General features: G+C 39.3%; 1 protein-coding gene across 1 annotated transcript in view; it reads right to left on the bottom strand.

The window, feature by feature from the left end:
• The window catches only part of LOC116216417 (uncharacterized), a 165,260-nt gene that overhangs the window by 53,762 nt on the left and 84,279 nt on the right, over positions 1-27,219 (bottom strand). The window contains exon 2 of the mRNA XM_085219904.1: positions 18,696-18,874. Within this exon, the coding sequence (XP_085076030.1) occupies positions 18,696-18,874 (179 nt within the window). The remainder of the gene's footprint in view (positions 1-18,695; positions 18,875-27,219) is intronic.

The raw sequence follows: 27,219 nt of genomic DNA on the forward strand, positions 1-27,219 counted from the left end.
ACAGGCTCTCACAAACATTTTCAATACTCTGCTCTTCAGATCTCATCATAATCCTAAACTAGGTCATCTGGAAGGATGATATAGTACACAAACAAACCGATCACATCCAACTTCTCCCTTTCTTAAGTGTCTACTATTTAGAGGAATTTGCCCTGCAAAGGAAAGGGAAAAAAAAAAAAAAATTAGTCTTGGGTGGCCCTTTCCCAATAGTTCTCTCTACTCCCCAAGAAAGGCAAGCTGCAGGTCAGGGCTAAGGTCTGTCACATCAGGATGGCAGGCAGCAAGGTCTATTCTTAGCACACAGGAGCTGACATTTAGTAGAACCGTAACAAAGACAAGGGAGTTTGTGAACACTCTGCCAAGAGGCCAAGGGCCACGTCATCCTGATAACTCAGATTACAACTACAGCTTATTTCATTTTGGTTACCTCATGTTAGCAAAGAAGTAGGGAAAAATACTTTAATTGTCTTAAGAAGAAAAGGCAGTGAGAATTAAGAAGACAAACTTTCGTTGGCTCTGGACTTATGTTTATGAATAAATAGATAATCAGTCAAACGTTTCAAGGGAAACATTAACATTAATGATGAACTTCTGACCAGTGCACAAAAATCATTTAACAGTTTGCATCTTAGAAAAAGATATGTATGATACAGTTTAGTATTTTGCTTTCCAAAGCAAAAAAAAAAATTTACTTAAAATGGACAGCTATTATCCCCAAAGGTATTTGTTTCAGTTGTCTTATAAACAATACATTTTTTGTGCTCTTCTGCAGAAAGAACACGAATAATTGACGTTTTCATATTGATACTTCTTTGAAAATCTCCCATGCAATGCTCTTCTGCTGGATCAATAGTCTACTAAGAGTAAGCAGGCTTAGCAGTCACCACTGTAAATAAATGCAGTCAATTTCTGAATACATCACCAAACCCAAAAGTTTGGCCCATGTTTTTAAGTCTCACAGTTAGGAAAACTTGCAGGAAAGGGCAGGAAGAAGGGAGAAAACGCACAACTAGAAGCAAAATAAGCAACCTCCAATCAAGAACTACCGAAGAAATCTGCCAACTGTGAAATTAAATTAGTGCTAAACATTGTTGAAACCATAAATAGATCTTAATTTCTAAGTTCCAACCCTGATACAATCTAGTCCTCAAGAGAAAAAATAACTGAATTCTCTGGTCTTCACCTGTTGTAAATAGTTGCAAAACACAAGCCATTTTCTTTACACCTATGACTTCCGCTGAGTTCAGTAGTTCAGAAAGTCTCATTATTGCAGCAGATAAGACAGAATTATGACTCTGGGCTTGACATGGTGAAGTGCCTCATTACACACTGTCACAGACATCACAGAATGCAACAGAGATTTCTTCGTCAAGGAGAAATAATGAGCTGTCCTGGGTCTGCAGTGTCTTTTATAGCCTCCCAGATGTTTGCACTTATTTATTTATTTATTTTTGCACTTAAAAGCCTCCGAGCTGCTATCAACTAAGTAATGAAAAATATAACGGCATACAGCTGATAAATATCAAAATACCAGGATTGCTGATTATGGAAATAAACTGTTTGTTCAGCATTTTGTTTTGATAATATGGGATGCGCTCAGATTCTTTCCTCCACAATTCCCTCCTCATTAACATCCTGTCCAGTTTGCTGCAGGCTATGACGTTGTCTCCAATAATAGTTTTGGCATATGTTTCCTAAGGAAAGGCCTGGCCACCCTTCTGCAGAGAGGATGTCGATTGTGTTCATGCTGGAGATGCACACGCACCGCCTCCTGCTGGGTTTAAGCCCCAGTATCCACATGACCTGTCACTATCACTCAATAACAGCCACCCAAAACCCATACAGCACTGCAGATCTTCCCTAGAAATGGGCGATGTATGTTTGCGTGTCTACATATAGAGACACAAACACATGTATGATAGACAGATAGACAGGCACAGCCATGCAAGCACTTAAAGCACACTGCAGAAGTGCACTGCATCGTACAGTGAAAAAAAAAACCAAAAACCTCTCTGTCATTCCTCGAAATCTTAAACGAAGGGCAAAAATACCTTGGGGAAAAGGCAAGCTTGTTCACTCCCATCATCACAGATCCTCGAATAGAGAGGCCACTGTTACATTTGCTTAAGGCCATTTCTTCTATTCTTTGAGAGAGATGCAAAAGTAACATGAGTGTTGTGTTAATGCAAAAGCATAGTAAAGTTTTCAGCAGTGGCGAGACAAAATGAAATCCCAAATGCCCGAAATGCACCAGTTGGAGGTCTGATCTTCAGTAAATAGAATAACCAGAGATAAATGACCAGAAACTCCTCTTTATACTTTGGACTCCTCTAAATCAGTAAATTAACAACAACAACAACAACAACAAAAAAAAAAAAAAAAAAAAAAAAAAAAAAAAACCTCCACAACCAAACACATTTTAGACAATAGACTTCAAGTATCTCTACAGTTATTAGACTACTCCTCAGCTCAGTTTCCACAGACCTGTTGGCACTCTCCCCTGCACCATAGGAAAAAAATTCAGCCCAGAGATAAATCTCAATGTAATTTGGATGTGCCACCTTCTTTTGGTGCCCTGTGGCCTCAGTGTCAAAGAATAATTCCAAGCTCATTTATTTTTTTATTACAGACACAACCTATCTGTCTGCTACCAAAAATCTCTGGCTTAACATAGGTACCATATCTCTCTTTTGTGGAGGAACAGCATAACATCGTCATTTCTGAATAGAGCTCCCAATTCCTTCTACCAGATGAAGCGAACACTTAGTTCCATCTTAACTACTCTGTGAGGAACATGAAATATATAGAAAGCAAATATTTGCCATATCCAGCATATTCCTTACTCAAAAATCTGAAAAGATGAAGTAATAACAGCAAAACTGACCCAGGAAGCAATATGAAAAGGAACATAAAGATGACAAATGCACAATGCCAAGCCTACATTCTTTGTGTCTATTTAAAGATGGGTGAAGGACTTTTGCAGGGCTTGAAATCCCACTAGGAGACAGAAAGGGTAACTTCTGAGGTTCTAAAGCAGCATTAAAGACTGCATTCATACTGAGACTGGCGTTGGAAAGAACCCATGCACCCACAGTGCACCTTCTTCCCTGCAGAGCTTCACGTCAGGAAAAGCCAAAGCTTTATTGCATGATCATGTCTCCGCTGAACCGGGACACACAGTGAGTCAAAGGAGAAATGCCAAAAAAAGAAAAAGAACAGCCTAGACTTTATTTCCTACAGTAACATTAAAAGAGTGAACAATAGGTTCCAGGAGTTCTTATTTTTCCAAATAGAAAAACAAAAAGTACAACTTTTCACAGAAACTCCAGTCCTAAAGTGCTTGCTACCCAAGTGCCTTCAAATCCTTAACCTTAACTTCTCATCTCCAGTAAGTACACAGATATCTATTTGGACATGTAAATGGAGGAGGTGGCCTGATTTTCTCCTTCCTGAATTCTTCTGAAGGGGTTTTTCACCTTCACATTCTCTCATTAAAGCAATTAAGTCAGTCAGTAGGGCAACAGATACTAGTAAAGATACCAATATTGACAGTGCCTTTCATTCTGCCATCCTAACCTGTGTTAATAATAATTTATTGTACTATCAGTACTCAACACAGCCTAAGTACAAACTCTTGGTCTCTTGTTCCTTTATGCACCTTGCTCTTTGCACAATGGGTGCATTTGCACAGCAAACCCTATTTGAGGGGAGGCAGGGCAAAGGCCATAATCTGGCACAAAACCCACTTAGAAAAACAAGCAGAATGAGTATTTCTTCCTGATGCTGTGTATCTCAAGATTGCCAGGTGCCAAGGACTGCTGATTTTGTTTTCTTTTTTTTTTTTTTTCTTTCCTAAAGCCACATGTCATGTTTGACAACACCCTTGTGAACTTTTGGCCTGACTTAAAACAGCCGAAGATTATCCCCCAGAAGTGAAGCCTGCTTCAATGAAAACTGTTGCTCCCTCCTATCTGTAATTTAGAGAGGAAATAAGAGAACATAGACAGGAAGGAAAGTATGGGGAGATAGTGAAGCAAAAATGAAAAAACTGTAGGTACAGAGTTTATGTATACATTCTAGACCAAAGCAAATCGCCTTATTTCAAAATGCACCACTCACAAAACTACATGCATTTTTAAGGACAATATTCATCTGCTCTTTGCAGGACCAGACTAAAGAATTCTAAATGAAAAATACATTTTAAATACAATACGTGCTGAGAAGCCAACATAATAAAATATTACAGCTGCGAGTTAGCTGTAAATCATTCTAAAGATACACTGCTCTTTCACTCCTATCTCCTTTCCTCTTCCTACATGTTGCAACGTCTCTGAGGTGATACAGAAAACCCAAAGCAGAATGCTGGGCATGAGAAATGTCACTCACCTACGTCTGTTTTGGGTACATTTCCCATCACCAAGCAGACAGGAAACGTTCTCAAGCTCACAAAGAGGCAAACAGAAGCCAGAGCTAAAAGTAGACTGTTTTTATTCTGCATACTATTACTCTGAAAGAACGGAAACCATATGGGGATTGGGTTATTATTCTCCTAGTTACTGCCTTCAGGTGGCTCCAAATTAAAAAGAAAGATTGTCAGCAGATGCACCCATCTATTCTACCTCTTCTTCACCTGGCCTATTATAGTGCTATTGCAGCTATGCTCACCAACAAGCTCTAGCTTAAGGTATTCCAGCATTTCACTATCCAACCCTTTACCCTCCTTAAGCACTAACAGGCTGATAACTTAGCTAAAAAATATCACTCTGGGCTTAACCATCAAGCACCTTTTTCATTTAAGGAATGATCCTAAGGATTTTTAGATTTTTTTTTTTTTTTTTAAGCTGCTGCACACAGAACAAGCCATACACAGACATTCCCTGAGAGCTCTGTCACGTCCTATGTCACCCACCTGTGCTTTAACTTCTAGAGCACCGCAACCTTCTCTTGTTCTTTCAGTCATCAAATGCATTTTTATTTCCCTGTGTCTTCACATCCTCAGAATCTTTAAGGAATGTTCAAAGGAACGAGCCACTAAAATTTAAAACTGCTCCAAATGTTGAAGTTCAATCACCTTTAGCCCAGTATTACCTTCTTCAGACTGAAGAATGTAACTGAAGTTACTGGTCAGGGAATGGGTGATTATCATTAGAAAACAGCTAGAATGAATGAACAGGTAAACACATCAAATTTAAGAAACAACAGTGGTAAGCACTCTCTCCCACTTTGTTTCTTGTTTGCAGATAGCTGGACAACAACCGAAAGAGATGCTGTTTGAAAAGTATTTTTCATTCCAGATACATGCACAGAAAACTGCCATAGACATCTTCAAATATATGACTCAAATATATGTGATATTCAAAATATCTCAAAGACACAAAATCACTGATGGTGCAAAACTGACCTATGGGAGAACTCACAAGCAATTAAATCCACTCCGTGACACAGAAAAAAAATTACACAGAAAACTGTGGGTGTAATATTTTAAAACCATGAGCTCGATGGCATACTGTAGGACCATAACATTGTAGGCTGATTTGCAATTACTCTGTGATTTGCAAGAGTAGTGAAATAAATATAAAACTGATCAGGAAAAGAACATCCAGAATGCTAACTTCAGGGCATCTCAGTGTGAGCAGTTGTCTGTCTCCTCGTACAAATATACAGGCATTCATCACCACTAGTAAGTATAACTGAAAATTAGAGGCACTGCTGAATTTCAAAAGTTTTTCCTGAGTGTACTCCGGAATTATTTGTCATTACTTACATTCATAAGAAAAACCTCAAATTGTTTCCTACAAAATTACTTTCAATTTTTTCTAGATTTACCTTAGTGAAAACAATTTTTCTTTTCTCAGAAATCTGTAGAATATATATTATTTTCCTTCTATAGCAACAACAAAATCATTTGTGAAAAAAAGAAAGAAAAGTAGTGAAGATTGCACCAGATGCTGTTCCTTACACAATTTACTCATATCGATGGGGCAGTGAAGTTAAAGGTTACATCTGGGAATTCAGCAGGAGAACTTTTCAGCTGCAAATATTGAAGCAGCTTCCTTTTGAATTACTCTTGTTATTTTTGCAGCTGCTTGTGAACTTCCCAGAATTTGCTGCTGAACAAAACTAAGATTTCAGAAATATTGAAGTACTACTTTTAACTACATCAAGAATAATAGAAATAAAGCAATAATGACCGCATCAATTTCCAAGATGGACTTGTTCTTACACATTCAAATTGCTGTTGAAACTACTCTCCTTCAGGCATTGTTGCCTCATTCCAAACACTGAAGCATCCTTAAAATCATTCAGTACACTTGAACAAGGCCCATGTTCTACAACAGAAGTGTCCTTGTTCTAATAAGGAATCTGAATCAATTCAGAAGACAATATCCAAGACAACTTGCGCTGCATAGTAGCACAGGCTTAGCTATATGATAGTATTATATGAAATTAGATCACAGCCCAGCAATGCCCACATGGACTCATGTTTCCCTACATATGTGAATGCATTCAGATACTTTTATTATGAAATCCACTTAGAGGATTTCAACAATTCATTTAAAAGGCTTGTTGAGATTTTCTGGTTTTCAATAGACTTCGATCTCCCTAGTCATTATATTCGGCCCTAAAACCCACAGTAGCTGTACACACTCCTGTAGCACTGCTAAATCCCACTTAACCAACTGCAAGCAACTTATACTAATGTGACGTAAAAGGAGTAGGTACCTAGGTGGAAATTTTCTGTAAATAATACATAAATATTGACAAGATATTAATGCTACCCTATATATCTACACGTGAACACTTTGACCTTAGTTTACATGCATATGATACTCTACTTTAAACTCAGAAATTAGATTTCTGAGTTTATAGAGCTTCATAGAGATTACTATGCTCTGCGCCTATCTTTGGACAGCATTTCTTTTCCAAACTTTTAGCCATTAGAACCAAACTGTACTTCAGTGTATCTGCAAAAGTTATTTTAGGGACATGGGAATAACCATTTCTTTGCACACTCTTAAATCATACATTCTTCAAAGTCAAACTGAAAAAGCAACATGCCTCAGTTTAATCACGTCAGCTCTACGGAGAAGGACCTGGGTGTTCTAGTGGACAACAAGTTGGCTATGAGCCATCAGTGTGCTCTTTTGGCCAAGAATACCAGTGGTATCCTGAGGTGCATTAAAAAGAGAGTGGCCAACCGGTTGAAGAGGTAATCCTCCCCCTCTACTCTGCCCTGGTGAGACCACATTTGGAATACTGTGTCCACAACTAGGCTCCCCAGTTCAAAAAAGACAGGGATCCCCTATAAGGAGTCCAGTGCAGGGCCACAAAGATAAATAGGCGCATCTCCTATACGAGAAAAGGCTGAGGTGCCTAGATCTGTTTAGTCTGAGGGAAAGAAGACTAAGGGGGGATCTGGTTAATGTTTATAAATATCTGAAAGGAGATGTGAGGCCAGTGGATGAGGCCAGGCTCTTCTCAGTGGTGCATAGTGATAGGACAAGGAGCAATGGACTAAAACTTGAACATAGCAAGTTCCATATGAACACGTCTAAGAACTTCTTTACAAGGGTGACAGCACTGGAATAGTGCAAGTTTCAGAGTCTCTTTCTATGGAGATATTGAAGACCTGTCTGGATGGCTACGTGTGCAACCTATTGTAGAGAACCTGCTTCAGCAGAGGGATAGAACTCAATGATGTCTTGAGGTCCCTTCCAATCCCTGCAATTCTGTGATTCTGTGATTATTTGCTAATTAATATAATGTTCCCCCAGAATACAAATACCATTCTTCCCTACAAGGTTATGCAGTCGTTTTCCAATTTAAATATAAAACATTACTAAAGAATAAACTGAATACTTCTACATAAAGATAAGATGAGCAGGGATTTGTGCCACAATAAGAAATGTAATTACTGATAAAAACAACAACTTTGTGTTCAGTTCAGCAGGGACTAGAAATCTTAAATCTTTGACAACGTGCACAATAGTATCCCCAATAGTATCTTGAAACTGCTCTGGTCATACATTTTTTAAACAAACTGATATTGATGCAGAAGGTGATCATGGAACAGATATAAGCTGCAGGAGATCTCACACTGATGAAAAGAAGCAGCAGTCATCCTTTGCAATTCTGGACCTACAGAGTCCTGTAGTATACCTAGAAGTGTTAAGGATGTTATCTTATTCTGTTCTTAAGGCATCCATCCATTGAATTGGTCGTGAACTGACCTCTGGATAGCCCTAGGTGCTTCCCAGAAAAACCTTCTGTCATGGGCACATTACCAGCCTTAACCCCATGCCTGCAGTAGGACATCAGGATCAGGGTATTAGATGAGTTGCTTACATTTCTCATTCCTCACAAGAGGAAAAGTTTAGAAATGGTTGGCTCTCAGAGGTAATGAGGGTGGGGTAGGGAATGCAAAGATACACCATTCAGGAGATTGTTTCCTCTGGCTGACAATATGCTCTATTCCTATAAAGCTGCCTTCTGAAGGACAAGACAGTCACCTGAAGAGCTAAAAATTTGTATACAACACTCAAGCCACAAGCAAGGCTGAAATATCTTGGTAATATCAGAGGCGCAATTACCCACAGAGAGGAAGCAGCCAGAAAGAGGATGATAAGTAACAACAATTTGCCTGTATAACAACTGGAGACAAAGAGCCATATATCTTGAACAAAATAGCATCTCTCTTCTTCCAGGAAATTGAACTATAATCTCAGATGACAAAATACTGAACTTTAAAGAATTATCTTAGCTTGAGGAATAGTCTTACTGCTAGCATTGCCCCTGTGCTACATCTCCAAGCTTTCCCATTGCTCTGTATGCTGTTCAGAAATGCTCAGTTAGACCATGTTCAAGAAGAGACAGGATTGGAAAGGTTCTCGTGGCAAAATCTGTATGAATTACAGGTCTGCATTCACCACCTCCTGTGGCAGTAACAGAACTATTTTTGTGGCATTTGAATCTCATGGGTTATGCTCTGAACAAGAATGTACCCTTGTCACTGATGTTCACTGAAGTGTAGATGCAGAAACTATAAGGCTAATTCCCATCCTTATAGGGAATCAAAACACCCTGATGACACCTGGTGAACATTAAGGCCAGCTTTGGTTTCAAAGTCAGGAGCCCTTGGGAAAAACAGAGGTCACATTTGTCAGTTCATTCTTTGCTCTCTAAACACTGCTTTCCTTCTTTCTTTCTTTATGTTTTCATTAGCGCTATCAAGCCTGACAAATATTTTTCTGTTTTTCTTTCCCTCCTCCCCTCACCCATATATCAGTTCTCCCACCATCTGTACTAGGCTCTTCAAGGCTTATTGTGTGAAAACCTGATTAGGAGAGCAAGCTCATTTGTCTGATAAAATAGCAAAACAGAGCAAAGCCAAGGGTGACCATCACATGGTTACTCTCCTGTGCTTCAGCCTGCAGATCAGCGTCAGTTCAGTGTTAACCAAATGCATAAAAAGCAGCACCTTAACACCTTATAGCAGGACCACCACCACCTCAGCATCTTAAGAGTAAGAAATGAGTAGGGACCAACTTCTGTATGAAAGGTAAAAAAAACTAATATCAAAGCAGCTGGTCTGAGAGTTTGTTTTCAAGAGAAGATATGAGCAGATGCTTCTTAGAAGAAAAACAAACAGGTAGAGCAGGGCAAGATGGCATTTCTCTCTACAGGAAGAATTTCTTAACTGTTCAGTTGGTGGTGAGTTTACATCCTGAAGCATGAAGATTCACTTCCCTTTTGTGGAATGTGCACCAGCAAAAAGTTATGTAATGTAGCTGAAGATGGCCTCATTATCTATGTGATCTAATATTTATGGCAATATTATTTATATGCTTGCTAAGTCATTACCTTTAATTGTAAGAAAACAAGAATCATCACAGTTCTTCCTATCTTCACTTCCTTTACACACAGACTTTTGCATCCATAAATACTTTGTTAGGTTAATTTTAAAACAAAATAGATATTCTTCTCTGTTACGTACAGTTACTAACTATTTAAGCTTCTCTGTACTACAATAAACTAAATAACAAGAAAAAATTTTGGTGTTTCCAAGCTGGAAATATAGGAGTCAGAATTTCTGTACCACTCCTAAGAATCATGTGCAGTAGAACTGAAGTCAACTCTTTTCTTCAGACTAGGCATCTGTCCCTGTCATTATCTGCAGGTGAAATGGAGCAGCATGAACACTGTTGGCATAGGGAATTTGCTCCCAACTAGGCCCTTACCCTGTAATTTCCATGTCTGTGAACACACTGATTCAGGAAGGCTGCTACTTTTTAAATGTCGAACATGTGCTTCTTTAATACTACTCTTTCTTAAAAAAAAAAAAAAAATCAACACTATGCTTTCTACAAGTTAAGTGTAAAAATAAAATAAGTGGGTAAGTCAAAGTTCTTTAAGTTTCTTCGTGTACTTGTTCCTTGTTCATAAGCAATGTTTGGTTTGCAACCGGAATGATGGTACGGATACGCTCCGTTCCCAAAGCACCAAGAGCTACAAGCAGACTGGGTGGTACTCTGAACTCCATGTTTGAAGATATTTAACTTTGAAAACCCCAAGATGATGAAAATATCACCCTATCAAATGTTGAAGAGCATACTCAAGACTAGAGCACTCTTGGATCTCCTCCTCTGCCTACATGCCTAAGTCCCAAGCATAATTTGTTCTGATATCCTCTATTAATTTAGTCAAAGAAAGACAATATTCCATTTGAAATGCCAAAAGATGACATCAAATTCTTCTTTCATATGTACTGATACAACCCATAGCCACACTACTTAACTCCCAAGATGCCCCTACACGCTTACCTGGGCACAGAAGAACAGACTTTGTCTCACACTCTGTAGCATTCTCAAAGTACATAGGACTTGGAAAAAGCCAATAACTCCACTTTGAGACTGTTTTGTACAAGAGGGAATCAAAGGCTACAAAGATGGTGAGGGGTCTAGAGGCCAAGATGGCCTTAGAGGAGCAGCAATGATCCCTTGGTTTCTTCAGAGCAAGGAAGAAGAGACTGAGGGGGGGCTTCATGGTAGCCTACAGCTTTCTGATGAGGACAGCAGAGAGGTGGTGCTGATCTCTCCTCTATGATTACAGTGACAGAACCATCATGGAACTGCATCAGGGGACAGAGTCAGGTTGGGGTTTAGGAAAAGATTCTTTAGCAGAGGGTAGTTGGGCACTTAAATAAGCTTCCCAAGGCTGTGGTCACTGCACCAAGCCTGCCAGAGTTCAAGAAGCATTTGGACAACACTCTCAGATATAAGTTAGATCTGTTGTAGGCAGACAAGTTGCCAGGCACTAGTGGCCGCCTGTGGCAATGTGACAGACATCTGTTGTCACCCATAGCTCATGCACCTGCTCCAACGGTGTGCAGAGATGAGGGTTTTCCCTGATTGATGTGTGTAACTGCTTCATGGGGCTGTGTGGGTGAAGGATGTGGGCTGGCCCCAGCAGCATACCAACCTAAACTTCCACATTACATTGCACAAGGGCAAGACAGATCGAGACTCATACCTGCCCACCCACACAGATAAACCAGCAGATATAAAAAGACATGACCTTAAAAACCAGAACATAAGAAAAAGAGAAGGAAATGTCTTCCTCTTTTTTTCTTTTCTTCAGTCAATCACCAGAGCTTCAAATAGGTCATGCACAAAAATACAAAAAGGCCGCTCCTAAAGTAATGCCTCCTATTTAGTTGGAAACTATGGAAATTACAACAGCTAAAAAGAGTAAATAATACTATTTGAGCAAATCCTTGACTAAAAGACACTATTTTCCCAAACGGTCACCACTATTAGCTATGTATTTTCAAGGGTAATGAATAAAATCTTGCATGCCACAGTCGTAAAAATCTGCATTAGTGGAGGTGATCCACTCTCACAGTTGCCACTGCTGAAATGTACCACCCACGGCCTCATTGTGCTCACATTCACTGTTTGGTCTCCATCAATGTTCAACAAGCGTCAAATGAATGTCAGTGGTTGCCATTTTTTCTTGCACAGAGGAATTCAGTAACATCCCTTTGCTTCACCCGCTCTTTCGTGACAGACATCATTTTGTCAGAATGCCCCTATACTGCCATTTGTCACATGGCACAAAATGTAACAGGATACTGATAGAAAATTTCCACTTCTACTGCCATACCACCAACATCCACCTCTGACATCATGGATCAGCATGACAAAATAGAAGGCATTACTTTTGGAGCAGCCCTCATACTACAGCAAACAAAAACAGAGGGCTAGTAGAGCTCCACTGTCTCAAATCAAGTTACAAAGACAACTTGCTTTGTCCATTGCCTTCACCATGTCAACACTAGACTGTACCTCTGTCTGTAGTTTGCCTTAAGAAAGTATCTGGAAAATTTAGAAGAACCAACTTCACAAGTCTATAAAAACAACCACTTCTACTACATATGCTCACCTATCTCCTGAGAGGAAATTCACTTCACAAAAATCTGATATTCTATATGCTCTAATTAATGGAAAAGGAAATAGCTTTCACAGAGTCTTGTGCAAGGGCCAATGAACATAAGTCAAACACTCACCTAAAACCATGAAAACACTTTGAAAAGAAGCAAAACAAACATTCTGTTAATTTCCCAGAAGTATATCCAGTAATCCTCCTGATATGAAGGGCAGTAGAAGAGGAAAGTGGAAAAGGAGAATTTAGGGATGCGGCAGGGAGAGTTGCCTTTATTTCTCAGTCTTGAACTGTTTTAGGAAGTTGTGACAGAGGGATTCACTTTGAGCTACTTTAGCAGTGCTACATGAGACGTTGGCTGGATAGTGGCGCATCTCAAAAAGCTATTTCCTGAGAAGCATTATGGTTCTTCCATCACAATTATTTCTGTAGTGCCAATTGAATACATAGGCGATGTTATTAAGAGTCAAGGTGATATACAACTCAGTTAGCCTTCATCTACTTCCTGAAATCTCAGGAAGTTCCTGTAAACACTTAGAAAACCCCAAGATTTTCCTCACCTCTCTGCCCTTGGTGCAACATGTCATTCTTTCCACTTCCAACCAGTTTAGTGATGGCAATTATTCACCATTTTTGCACAAAAGAAAAAAAATGTGAGGCAAAAATAATGTTTATATGCATATTTCCCAGTTCTACTTAGCATCATAGTTACCTGCCTAAGTAACTTTGAGATCAGCAGCAACACTGAGAGAAAGCAAGTAAAACCAGCAGCCAGCTCTGAAATTGGAGTCTGCACTCAATGGCTGTTCACAAAGCAAGCAAGCTATCAGAATTTTTTCCAAATCTATACATAGTCAAGTGTACACTTACATTTTAACTAAAAATGTATCTTATTTTAGCCTGGAAAACTGAAAATGGTACATTTTACAAATAAGACATTACTAATCTAGAGACAGACCTGAGCACTGCCACTCCTAGTACAAATACACATGAAACTGATGCAAAGGGATCATCATACCTTCGTATGTACCTCCTGCAAAACTGTCAGTTACAACTATGGTAATCAAGATCATATAGAATCATAGAATCATAGGATGGCCTGGGTTGAAAAGGACCACAATGCTCATCTATTTTCAACCCCCTGCTATGTGCAGGGTCACCAACCAGCAGACCAGGCTGCCCAGAGCCACATCCAGCCTGGCCTTGAATGCCTCCAGGGGCATCCACAGCCTCCTTGGGCAACCTGTTCCAGTGCCTCACCACCCTCTGAGTGAAAAACTTCCTTCTAATATCTAACCTAAAACTCCCGTCTCAGTTTAAGACCATTCCCCCTTGTCCTATCACTATCCACCCTCATTAATCAGCCGTTCCTCCTCCTGTTTATATGTTCCCTTCAAGTACTGGAAGGCCACAACGAAGTCTCCCCGGAGCCTTCTCTTCTCCAAGCTGAACAAGCCCAACTCCCTCAACCTTTCTTCATAAGTAAGAAATGTAGCTCTTTTCTGCTTTCTTCTACCATCTTCAGTTAAAGCATGCATAGATTTTTAGATCCATGTGGATGCTATACTAAATCTGGCCTCTTCTGTCTTGTTTCGTAAAAAATGAGAGACGTGCCAAAACAGAAAGTAAACGTTGATTTCCTCTTTAAATGATGTGGCTTATCTGTTGACCATTTACTGAGAAAGTATTAAACAACCCCTGCTAAAATACATTGATCTGAAGGAATTTTACTGCTACAGTGTATGTTACATATCAGGATAAGGCAAAGAATTCTAAATCTTTACAGTCTGCCTCTGAGCGAGACGTACAGAGAAATATGTATGCACATACACTGTACACAGAAAAACTGTAATGCTTTTCTGACGTAAAAATTAGAGTGAGAACAAATGAATAATCATATTATTATCAGCAATGATAAAACTCAATCTTTAGTTATTACATTTTAAACCAATAACTCCAAGCACTTATTACTCTTACTTCGCAGATCTAAGAATTTTGCTGTGCAGCTACAAGGCCACTGACAGACCCTGAGACACAGGTGGAGCTCAGGAATTCCATAGATGATGGACCACAAAATTAGATACCCTTCTTGTTTTTTCTTCTTTTAACTTCCATCTATGCCTCCACGTATTTTGAACTGCCTCATTCAGCATTTAGCACAGCACTGCTTCCCACTCTGGCTTTCCTTGAACACAGCCGATTTTTCTTTGTGACTGCTTCCTGCCAGACTGAGCAAGAACATGTGCAAAAACACTCACAGTCCCAATTTATGCCTCAAAATCTCCCTTTGTCCAGCCCAATACATTAGAGTACACATCTGTAAAATGATGAAAATTGCCAAAAAATAGGAGATACTCGCTTGTCTTTGCCTGGGAGGATGAAAATGTTGCCTACTGTTGCAGTTTCTCCCCTTGTCAGAGTGCACTGACTTACTTTTGAAGTCACACCTTCAAAAGTAGCATTTGCTAAATCATCTTCGTTTGCTGCTCATCCATTCTCCCTCATAGAAAGCAGCACCTTAACCTCTCACTTTCACCCAATTTACAAGACACAGAGCCTTAGCACCTACTACATGCAGCAGAATCTAAAAAACACAGAGCAACAGAACTCAGAGGAAAAAGCAGGAAGAACAGGCAACGATGATCAAGGGGATGTAGTAGCCACTCCTCACCAGCACACCTGCCCAACCTCTTCTTAAGACAGGTTCTGTCTTTCATTTGAAAAAACATCACTGTGATGGCAAGGAGTAGTGTGGTATTTTACTTTGTGGTGGCTTTGTCTTGCTAAGCAGATCACAAACTGAATGGATGAAACAGTTATCTTAAACCAGGGATGCCGTCAGATTCCAGCTTATCTTCCTGTCCACATCTTCACACAAAAGAAACCTCATCTCTTAAGTAAACAAACACATAAGGAAGCAGCTACATTAATAAAGTGGAAACTCCATGAAGGAGACAAATTATGATCTCATCACTTGTTTTTTGGGTATTTATGCTTGTTTTTTTCTAACCAGACCGAGCTTCATTTATCTGAAAAATTTAAACCGAGTATCACGGGGGAAAACAGTAGTGAAGACTACACTACTCATTTTTAAAATGACAATGCAATTTAATTTGATTTAATGAAACACAGAAACTTGGCAAGAGTAGATGCACCACTACTAAATGAGTCTTTATTCAAAACCAGCAAATGTAAATGTATTTTGAACAACAACACAAAAATAAATCTCTCCAGTCTTTGGCTAAGTGCAGTGGATGAAGGGTTAAAGTTACAGCCATAAACTAACACTTCTTTTGCAAAGGCAAAACCTTGTAAATAACCCTCAGGCAAATCATCAACTTCCACATTGCTCAGTTTTCTGTCCTTGAATCATTTATGACAAAAAATAACTCCTGTGAGGCCCCACAGTGCAGAAACACCCAAGTGCAGGTGTGTCTATGGATATTTATCTATTTTCTTTCAACATTTCCACACTGTGGCTGCTCCCCTTCAAACTCATTAGTCTGCTCATTCTTCTATTCTGCAGAAATAGAGAGGAGAACACTCAGACTTTTGTGTTTATGCTTAGTAGCTATGTTTTGACTCAACAAATTTCAGGAAAGTTAGTGCTGAGAAGAAATGTGCAACTTCCCAGCCATGCTGTAAGGAAAGCCACTCTGTAAGGAAATGAGCTGTGCTCTTTAGGGAAAGAGAAACTGCTCTGGAAGTCTAGACTGAACCCTTCCTTTTCCATCCCTCCTCCTGCTTCCCCCTTAAATGTATTTAAGACAAAACAAAAGGAAGGTGGAGAACGAAAAGGAACCACTGGGCAGAATTTCCATCCCTGTGTTTAATAAAAGCACAACTGGACACGGATTTAAATAGTGCCAAAACATCAGCTGGAGGAAAGGGAGGAGATAGATACAGAAATGACAAGGATGTTGCCAGCATGTGGCTCAACAAAAGGGGAACCAGAAATGAGGTGAAAGGCAGTATATTGCAGGCAGCCTGTCTGACCATCCTATCAGGTTGGATTTGTCTTAAAACAAGACAGATAAGGCAAGCTCTGGATCTACTTGTCTACAACTGTGTCAGCCAAAGGGAAAATCCTATATATTTAGTAAAGTTACTCTGTTTGAGAGGGAATGTTAGAGATTACCTCCTAAGAGCAGCTGTGAGATAGGATCAGAACAGCAGGGAAATTGGAAACAATCAATCAAATAAAGTCAAGTGAATTTTAAAAGACCACAGAGACTCTATGAAGTAAGACAGAGAAAAGACGGGTCACAGGCATTAACCAAAATGAACTGAATTTGACAGAAAACTGGAAAAAAAAAAGGCACAAATAAAATAAGTTTTTAAAATAACAACAATAATAATCAAGAAATCTCCAGGTAATTTGGCATTACTTGATTCATCTGGGGACCAGTAAGTAAAAAGATTTTACCAATTCAAAAAGTGAATGGGAAAAGAATCATAGAATCACCAAGGTTGGAAAAAAACCCACAGGATCACCCAGTCCAACCATGTACCCATCACCAACAGTTCTCACTAAACCATGTCCCTCAACACAATGTCCAAACGTTCCTTGAACACCACCAGGGTTGGTGACTCCACCACCTCCCTGGGCAGCCCATTCCAGTGCCTGAACACTCTTTCACAGAAGTAGTATTTCCTAATGTCTGGCCTGAATCTCCCCTGGCGCAGCTTGAAGCCATAGAAGAAGTCGCTGTGTACTAAGGAAGAATGGCAAAGGAAAAAAGAAAATCAGATTGTAGATTTCAAGATGTCAAAGATTATGTCAGAGGAATCTATAAATCACAGTGGCAGAAGGACCACCAAGAAAAGCAGTTCCTAAGAGGGAGAAAGCAAGAAAATATACGGGCACATGTACATTTGAAGTTAAGAGCAGTATGGAGAGGTACCAAGTCTCATTAATTTCCTTTATTTCTTGCATAAATGAGAGGATATATTTTGCTTGAGTCCTTTTGTTTATTTTTAAGGAGAAATGGCAAGGGAAGGAGCATGAAACAAACCCACCATGACTTTATGTGGCCACGTTGAGAATTTTGTCCATTCTGAGCATGCTCAATTCCTGCTGCATGAGTGCAGCCTGTGTGACAATTTTTCTTCCCTTTACAGGAAAACCAAACCAGAATTACATCACGAGAGCAGAAGGGCAGCAAGATTAGAACTTTCTATTACTCGGGGGCAGAGCTCAGCCAGCACCCTCGCTCTGTCTTCAAACGCAGATGCAAGCTAATACAAACAGCAGCTCTCAGTGCCCTCTGTCACACTCCCTAATAAAAAATAACAAAGGAACACTTTGAACCACCCTTCAACCCCTGCTTCCAGCTGCTGGCACATGTCTCCATATGGAACAGAGGAGAGGAAAGGGAAGGAGTGACAGGGAGTAGTCTGCTAAAGTCACACTGCTTGCATCCTGAGGTTAGACTGGACTACAGCGTGTGCCAGAGCTCAATGTTAGGGTTTGGGTTGTTTTTTTGACCAAGAGTGGGAAAGAAGTTTTATCCCTCAAGGAAAATTCTCAAGATTGGGTATGAATGTTAAGATTGTGTGCCTGAATCATCCTGTTAATTCCCTAAATCCCACATCATGTGAGGTTCAGATAATGTTTTCAGCTAGGAAACTTTTTTTATTATTTATCTTAAAGGAAAATAAAAAAGTGGTTTAGAGCTTCTCCCTCTCTAAATCACAGCTGGACCTAGTTTTGTTTTTAAACAAAGTTACCAAATTGCCCTTAAGCTGGTCAGTTCCAGTAATCAGCATCAGGGTAATAACAGGCACTCCGTTGGCTTCTCTTCTGCCAGACCAAAAATAACGACTCAGCTAAATTTTTCCCCAAAATGTTTATTTCAGCTAAAGTGCAGTTGGGTCGCAGTCACATCTTTTTTAAAGCTGGAAAACGTACACCTCTACACGTAACATATTTCAAAACACCCAAAAGCATCTCCACCCTTTCTTCTTAGAAGCAGCAGGAAAATAATGAATTTTATCAGATGCTGCCTGTCACTTATGGTACACTTATGATATACTACAGGAAATATACTGATTTCTTAAAGAGAAGTTTCTGTCGATTATAAAGATTAATAAATCTTTAAAGTTCCTTTCATGTATAGTAAAGTTCCTTTCCTGTGTATTTTAGCCAGATAGTAAGTTTCATCACCAGAAAATTCCAGCTATTTTTAAGTCAGAACACTCTACTTAAATTGGAAATGCCATCTTATAGCCACAAGATCATCCAGTGTACTTACAGAGCAGAGAGTCTGAAGTACAGAGGCAGCACGAGGTCTGTTTTGCCCTGACCTTCCAAGGGTCCCAACTGCCAGAACACTGAGGATGTTGCTGAAGGCAGAGACTGTACAACAATACTTGATTTGGCAGCTGGCAAAGAGTGATCCTTCTGCATCACATAACGATGTAAAGAGACTACCTAGAAGAAATTTGAACAATAATCACTCAGAACCACTAGAAATTATATACTTCATACCACTATAGCTACACATGTCCCACACCAGTCCTTCCAGGCCTGGAGAAAAGGAGAATGATGCTTAACATCTAAGCAGCATCCCAATCAGTATAAAATATTTTTCTCAGAGACTGGAAAGGACACTGATGACAAGGTTTGAGGTGAAGGATAACACAGTGTTCATAGATAAACGTCATAACTTATGAAATAATTTATCTGAGTATGTCCACTGGAACGAGAATGTTAACTAAAAAGAGCAGATGAAAACAATTTTTCTGCCCATGGTCACTCAGTGTGATAGTGGAAGGAAATGACTATGAGTCACCTCAACATGGGATGGAGAAAAATCTGAAGGACCAGAAGATACAGAGCTGAAGAGATAAAGGCCATTGTAAGCTACTGATGAATGCTGGTGAAGTCATACCAAAGGGAACATAACTTTAATCCCCTTAACACGGAAACGTACTTCTTGACGTATGACATTTAATATTAGCTTTTAAAAGGTAGTGGAATGCTGAACATTTTCATTTGTGACCATTTCTATTCCGAAAGTAGAGAACATGTAAGAATCCAAACCAGTCAATATCAGATGTTTCTGCATCTATACAATGACAGTTGCACAGGCACCTATGTACATGTTCACATGTAGCATAAATCATTTAATTAAATTTGCACACAAACTCTGTAGGGTTTGTTTCAGCCCTGAGAAAGGTCTCACACTTCGAAAAGATATTTTTTATTGTATTAGTTTGTGTAACAAAAGACTTTTCTCTTTGATCCTTACAGTGTTACACACATTATTTACACAATAGTGCTGTCTACGTACATAACACAATCATAAATTTTCCCCCCCTCCTCTCCTCATTCTCATTTTTTCTCTGACCTACAGCAAATGACTGTAAATAGCTACACTCTACCAGCTAATACAATGTACTGACACATAAAAAAAGAGCAAAATGTTCCAAGTAACCTTTCTAATAATACACAGCTTCCTAAACTGCACTATATATACATATTGTGCATTTGTCTCTATACACGTATACACATACATACAGCCCAAAATCAAAGTGGTACTATTTATGTTTTGTACATAAGTAAACGATAAAACCTTCATGCTGTAAGTTTTTACAGCCCCATAATTTACTCTCTGATGTCTTAAAACAGCAGTAAAATATTCCAGAGATAGCCATAAAACCATGATCCGAGTTCAATCTTCTCAAAAGCTCTGTTTCAACTCTAAGGTTCTGAAGAGAATTATTTATATATGATCAGTGGCAAAGTTAACATGTGGTCCAAACTTTTCCAAAGGTTGCATCTTTTCTGATTCAGCCTCCCAACACCTGTCTGGGGCTGGATACAAATCATTTTCATCAAAAGGGGCTTGCATCACTGAATGCAAAATGCTTCATCTGAAACATATGGAATTTGGGGGCAAATGAAAGGAAAGTAGGGTTCTCACTGCACTTGCTGTGGATTTCTGGTAGGATGTGGATTCGGGGGGGCCAATCTTATAGCAGAGGTTGTCACAGCACTCTAGAATTCATTGCTTTCAGAACATGCATCTCTTGTCTTTCCAGCATTGCACCAACCAAAGGTAGCATATCTGAAACGTGGTAAGGTGTGAGGCCTCAAATTTATCTGCAAACAGGAAAGCTGGGAGTGAGAATCAGAGACAGCCCCTGTATCTGCAATCCTGCCTTGCCTTACCACAAAAGGTGTTTAAGAATTATTTGGGTCTCAAGTCTACAATCCCTGCAGCCAGCTGGAACTTTGCGCTTTGTTCAGTAGAAGTACAAGAAGCTCAGACTTTGCAGAAGACAAAATAATGAATGAAAGTTCAGAATATTGTTAGAGGGAAGATTAAGTTTAGACCTCTTACCCCTTAGACCACTCTCACAATTAACACAGTGGTTACACGCACAAATTAATCAGAATAGTTTTTATTCTGCTTTTAACACTCAGGATTGGAGTAAAGATGTCTTCCTAATAAATATCGTAATACTTTATCAGCAGAGTTCTACAGTAAGCATGTAAGTGGGTGTTACACATTAGAAAATAAGCGTATGGAAATTGGCATGCATTCTTACATATAATTCTGTGGTGAAAACCTGGGATTTTCATTCTCCTAAAATTTATTTCTTTTCTTCACACAGGCAGCTGTCTTAAACGGTGAGAAATATTATAGTCAAAAGCTGTCTAATGACTCAGTTACTCAATTATTGCTTCTTTCTCCATCTACAAGGAATTAATTCACATCAACAACTATGTTTTGTTTGTTTGTTTTTTAAATCTAGTTTCCAGAAAAACAGGTTTCTGCCATTTTATTTATTGATTTAAGGCTACTGAAATGCAAACAGTCTTAGTAAACACAAGCCTTAGTAGTGTCTGAAAAAGGAACTTTAGGAGGCTTTTCAGCATGTTTCACATTAACATGTTTTGAGTTTGTTTTTCAGTTGTAGGTTACCCTCAGCTTGGAAAACAGCAAAGATAGTATTTATGAAATTCAAGATTTCTGGAAACTTCTAAGAAATGTAACATATCAGTTGCTGACTTGGGAACACACTTATCTGTCTATCTTTAAGCACAAGACCTCACACCTCTACAGAAAACTTCAATCAAGTAACTAACTTTGAATACGTACCAAAATCCTCTGCTAAACGGGGAAGGATTTGGACTGCTGTAGGGAGCCACTGAGAAGTGGCTGCGAGGACCTTACACCTGCAGTGAGGCTCAGTTGATAACCACAATATGGTTGTTAGGGAGGGTATTTTAATACCATGAGCACTCACACAATAAAAGTGGATTAAATGAAATCAGACATCACGACTCTTTCCTTACTGTTGTTTCATCTTTTGGAGATGCAAGGAATTGAATGAACTGCTCACCTCAGACTTTCTGCATAAGCCAATCAAGGATTTGTGTTTTGGGTACTAAATAAGAGAGATTTTAACTAGTGAAAACCTAGGGCAAGTAAGTAAGTAACTGATCAAAGCTACATCCTTAGCAGGAAAAGAATGATGCAATTAGGATACAAATTCCCAAGTCAGCCTCCTTAGTATTTTCAGTAACATAGCTTTGAAAAGCTGTGAGATCGCACTGAGCCATCTCGTAGGCTGGGGCATCAATGCATTTCAAAAAAGTTAAACCCACTGCGGCAACTATGAATTGGTCTGAAGTGTTCAACTGCCCATTCCGTGCATGTAAATATTGTTGTGCAATGCTGCAGATATTACACTGAAAAACTCAACTGTCTGACTAAGAAAAGACTGCTTCGTGATTTCAGTGAAGAACTGAGTATTGTTCATTAAGGGAACATTTAATATTTCTGGGTCATGATTGAGTGAAATTCTTCTCTTCTCATGAACTACTGCATCACAGGGTGTTAAATTAAAAGAATTCCCCAATAATGCAAATCGTTTAGATTACTTCAGCTTAAAAAAAAATAATAATAATCAAACTTCCCACACACTCCTCAAATGAAAGGCAAAAAATCACAAGAATTTTGACTATCATCTGCATGATTTTAATCATAGCAAAATAAACCTTATGTAATTATTCCTACTCCTTCCTCACAAAACTCTTCATACAACTTTCTCATGTCAGGCAGTTTACTGCATACACTCTCTCTGCAATCTTTTCTCACTGTGCAATATACACTAGTTTTATACATGACCAAACAACACAAGCCCCTACTTTCAGCTGGAACTTCCATATACTTTTGTCACACAAATGAAACCAAAAAAAAGCTGGTTATTGCTTCCTCTGCTAATTTAACGTCCCTGCTTACTTCGGATGGGTGACTGGTCTATAGTCTCCGGTTACAAATTCTTACACAAGTCAGATAAAATGCAAAATGTATTTTAAAGAAGTTGGATCATTTGCTGTGTGAAACTTTTTCAAACTGTTTTGAAGACTACAGGTCACATTTCAGACTCATTACTGCTAACAGTTCCTAACGTACCTTCGCTATAGCAGCCTACGAGGTTAACTTCAACCCTTTTAACTATGGATCAGCTGGACTTCAGAACAAAGTACACCATTTTAATATCTTTGTGTAAATTTCTGAAATCTTGAATAAGGCTACTGTTGCTTAGAATAATTCATTTTGTGTTTGAAAAATCCCTGCAGAAATTCACAGCACTGACAGAAAAGTACCATATTTGACACGGTTTTCTTTTCTCCTCTCTGAGGACCGTTATTTTTTCATATATTGGAAGAATTAAGTAACACAAAGGACACAGTGCCAAATGTTCTCCTTGTATCACTTTTTTCAAAATTGTAAATCAAGTTTTCTGCTCCTCTTGATGACTTTTTCAATAATATTTTACACCAGAGAAGAACTTTCTGCTTCTTCAACTGTTCCCAGTGTTCTGTAAATGACATGTGAGAATGTGATGTGTGTTAAGCTCTTCTATCACCACAATATTTGGATTCCTACTCACATATTCAAACAAATTTTGTGAGACTGAATTTAAACCAAGCCTGAGTACTTGTGACTTTCTTAATTGACAACTGACTTCCCAGATATTAAGTTTACAAAAGTCACTGGAACATTAATAATTATTCTGTCCTGAACTACAGGTACTTGTTTTCCATTTAAACTTGTCTTCCTGTAAACATATTTTTGCAGAAAGCAAATGCAACCTACACATCCAATCAGCATTACCGCAGTACTTTAAACCTGCTCTTACTCAAAACTAGTGCCCAAACTATTCCTGTATGACAGTATAGTGACAATGGCAAGTATTTTTCCATAGGAGCTTCTTTGCCTTTTTAAGTTACAATGGGGAGACCTGCTTTTTTCACAAATTTCTGTCTGCTACGTAATAAATAACTTACCTCTATAAACCCAACCTTCAAAGATACCAATGGGCACCAGTGAGGCATGATGGATGTAGCTCATTCTGACATGACACTGTTTACATTCTGTTCCTACTTAAACACAGTCCTAAGAACTAACACATTTCCCTTCTTCCTCTGCCCAGAGGAATCTATATCTGGGGTAGCATGTCTGATTCCAGCACATTTAAAAGCATACAGTCTTTTTTCCAGCTTTTTTTTGTTTGTTGCTGTCTTTGTTGTCCGTTTTTTTGTTTTTAAACACCGCTGAGAAGCTCTTATCAGCTTAATGCTTCCCTTTCACTACTAGTTTCATCTAGTTTCTTGCAAGTTGTTTTTCCCCTCACTGGGACTCCGGTGAGTTTTGTGCACAAGGCTGCAGACACACAGAATATGTGGGAGTGGTGGGGGGGAATGTCACAAAGAGATGACTAAAAATGCCAGTATTTCAAGCAAGACTCCTTTCCTTTCCTTCTGTGGTGGACCCTCTAAAACAAGTGTCCTCTTTCTCCCTTACCCAGGCTATTCTTGTGCTGCTCTGTCTCTTGATGTTACTGCAAGCCGCATGACTTGAAGAAGTAGTTCCCAAAAAGAAATGCTCAAGTGAGAATGTCACGACCAGTTCACCACAAATACTGCCATTATTCATAGTTATGCTGAATTCTTCCTGCCCACTGTAGATTACATCATTATGCAAAGGCATGACTTAAGACTACGGGGAAAGACTGGCAAAAGTCCTCTTTAAGAAGCATGCCAAATTTCACCAATTCATTTCATAAACAAAGCATATGCATAAAGATAATCTTTTTGCATCCCAAGTATTTTCATGGTAGAAAGAGACCAGGTATTTGTTCCTGAACTTCTGTGCACACATTTCCCTGACTCACATTTTCAGAACAGAGGAGACTAGATCTTATAACAACAACACAAACAGCTCTCTTTTTCCATAGCTTCATTCACCACTGTGGTCACTGCTCTTGGCAGTGACATTTTAGAAGCTGAAAGAAGAGAAAATATAACAGAGTCGACTTTCAGATTTATTTTTTTTTTTCTTTTGAGCTTGAATGCCATCCTCATTCTTAGAGTACTTATTTAAATCTTTATCAGCCCATTTCTTCTTTGCTAGGATGCACGCAGGGATACAAGCTTATAATTTGGAAAACAAAACAAAACAAAACCTCACACTAACAAAATACATGAAGAGGGGAAGATCTCTTTCCAGTTAGAGAAGAGACAACAGCAATCAGTGCATCACCGTGTCAGGACACAGTCAGCAGTGACACACGTATGTGAGAATGAGCCATGCGTGGCTAGGAGCTGGACCCAAGGGCACAGCATTGGGGTGACCTCATGGCAGTGATTTCACCCTGCTGCCCAGATCAGGAGCTGGGGGGATAACTGTGGTTGACTTTGGCACACAGACTGCATCAGGAACCGTACGAGGCTGTCATTACACTGGTACTGCCATCTGAAGGAGCTAGGGTCAAACAGAGTAGGTAAAGGGGTACAGGGTAGGAAGAGGCTATGCTTAAAATATTTTGACACTGCAGCATGCTGCCCATAAGCTCCGCATATCGCTTGGAAGGCAGAATGAGGAGAAATGAATGTGTACCAAAAATCCTCCTAGTACGTCTATCTTTCCAGCCAACTAATAATCTGGTTTAATTCAGCAACCTCAGAAAGGCTGCTGGGAGCTACAGAAAGGGAAAAACAGCTTTGAGGCTGTGTTGATAATATCTATGGTTAGTTACATCCCACCCAGATTTGTCATCCTCTAGCCACGCTTACCTTCTGCTAGTTAAACTCAGCAATGTCCTCATCAAAGAAAAAGGTCCTCTTTACAGTGCCTGGAATTGTTATTTTGCCTCTTCATCTGAAGGTTGTATTGAGAGCTGGGGGCTGTGCTGCACCTCTGCATATGCGGAGAGCCCTGGAGTCAGGGGAAAGGTGAGGAGGAGACAGTCAGAGCAACATGGATATACATGAATACGAACAATTGAGCATACCATGAAGGAGGCCTGCCTACAAAGCATACCTGGAAATTAATATTTTGGGATAGCAAAAGAGCACACTGCTCTGAGGTTGTCTAGGACCACCCACAGGGCTAATAAATTAGGGACTTAGGAAGAGATGAAAGAAGTTGCTTATGCCAAAGGAAAGTAAAAATGTGTTTTGGAAAAAAAAAAAAAAAAAAACACACAAAAACAACTACCATTTTCTTTCTCCTCCCATTCCATTTTCTTTCTGCTGCAAAGAAAAAACCTCACCCATGGTAATCCTGCTATGTAAGATCCCTATGAGGAGTGGAAGGACAAGAACAGGGGGATGCCATTTACAGCAAATCTTGGATCTTGTTCTGCTTGATTTCTCTTTAGCTTTCTTCCTTCTTCCCTAAGACTTTAATTATTATTATTATTAAATTTCTTTAGACATTGCAGGAAAAGCTACAGAAGCCACATCCAGGTTTAACTCCATTTCTCTTCTCATTGCCTCCATCTTCAAAGTACTTTCAAAATGCAGGAAGGCAGCACAGGGCAGATGTCAGTCCCTTGACCTGTCTGTCTGTCCGTGCCCTCTGTCTGCCCGCAGGCAGGCACAGTGTGATTTGTTGCCTGCTGGTTTCCATGGCAATGCAGCACACTGTAAAGGCAAGCCTCACACAGGTTGTTGGGTTTTTTTTTGTTTTTTGTTTTTTTTTTCCACAGAGGTGCACAAAATAATGGAGCTAAGCCCAAGACACATAAGGAGTTACCATCACCAGATTACAACAGAGCATCTCCTTTGATTTCCCATAACCACCTTTTTTTTCTCCTCTTTAGTAACGTCTATTTCTAAGCAAGCACTGAAGAGCATCATTTCAAAAGCTCACACATATGTGTGTGTATAGAGTATAGCTGTGCACACACTCAGACAAGAGAGACCACACAGCCTATACATGGTCAAACTGCATTTCTAGTGACCCCTCTTTACCCTCTTATGTCTGAGAGAGTTTCTTAAGGGCTTTCCTCAGAACCACAAAGCCGGAGCTTTAATTCCTGACCTATTTCCAAAGCTCAATGAAAGCCAGCACAGATGTACACTCACCACAGAAACATCCTGTGATTTTGTAAAGCAATTTAAAAAAAGAAATCTGAACTTGCAAGGCTAAGCACTCTGAAAGCTCTCAGATAAAAAAAAAAAAGTCATTACGGAGAAAAAGAAAAATCACTTATCGTTTGTTTTAATGTTTTTCTTTTTAAAAGAAAGTAATTTTCATTAAATGAAAGTGCTTAATGGTCCAAGGAAAAATCTAAGTGTATTCAAAGTTCCAGCATAGGTGCAGTACCTTACAGTGAATTGTTTCCTAAACTTCTGCACAGGCAGAAAGTTCATGTTGCACAGCACATCCCTCTGCACCACCAGCTTCCTATGGCTCTCCTGCATGAGTCCACCATGCTCCTTACTTGGGCAAGAAGGTGATGCCCCTCTAA

Source organism: Meleagris gallopavo, chromosome 3 (assembly GCF_905368555.1).
Source record: "Meleagris gallopavo chromosome 3, MGAL_WU_HG_1.1, whole genome shotgun sequence".
Taxonomy (NCBI): Eukaryota; Metazoa; Chordata; class Aves; order Galliformes; family Phasianidae; genus Meleagris; species Meleagris gallopavo.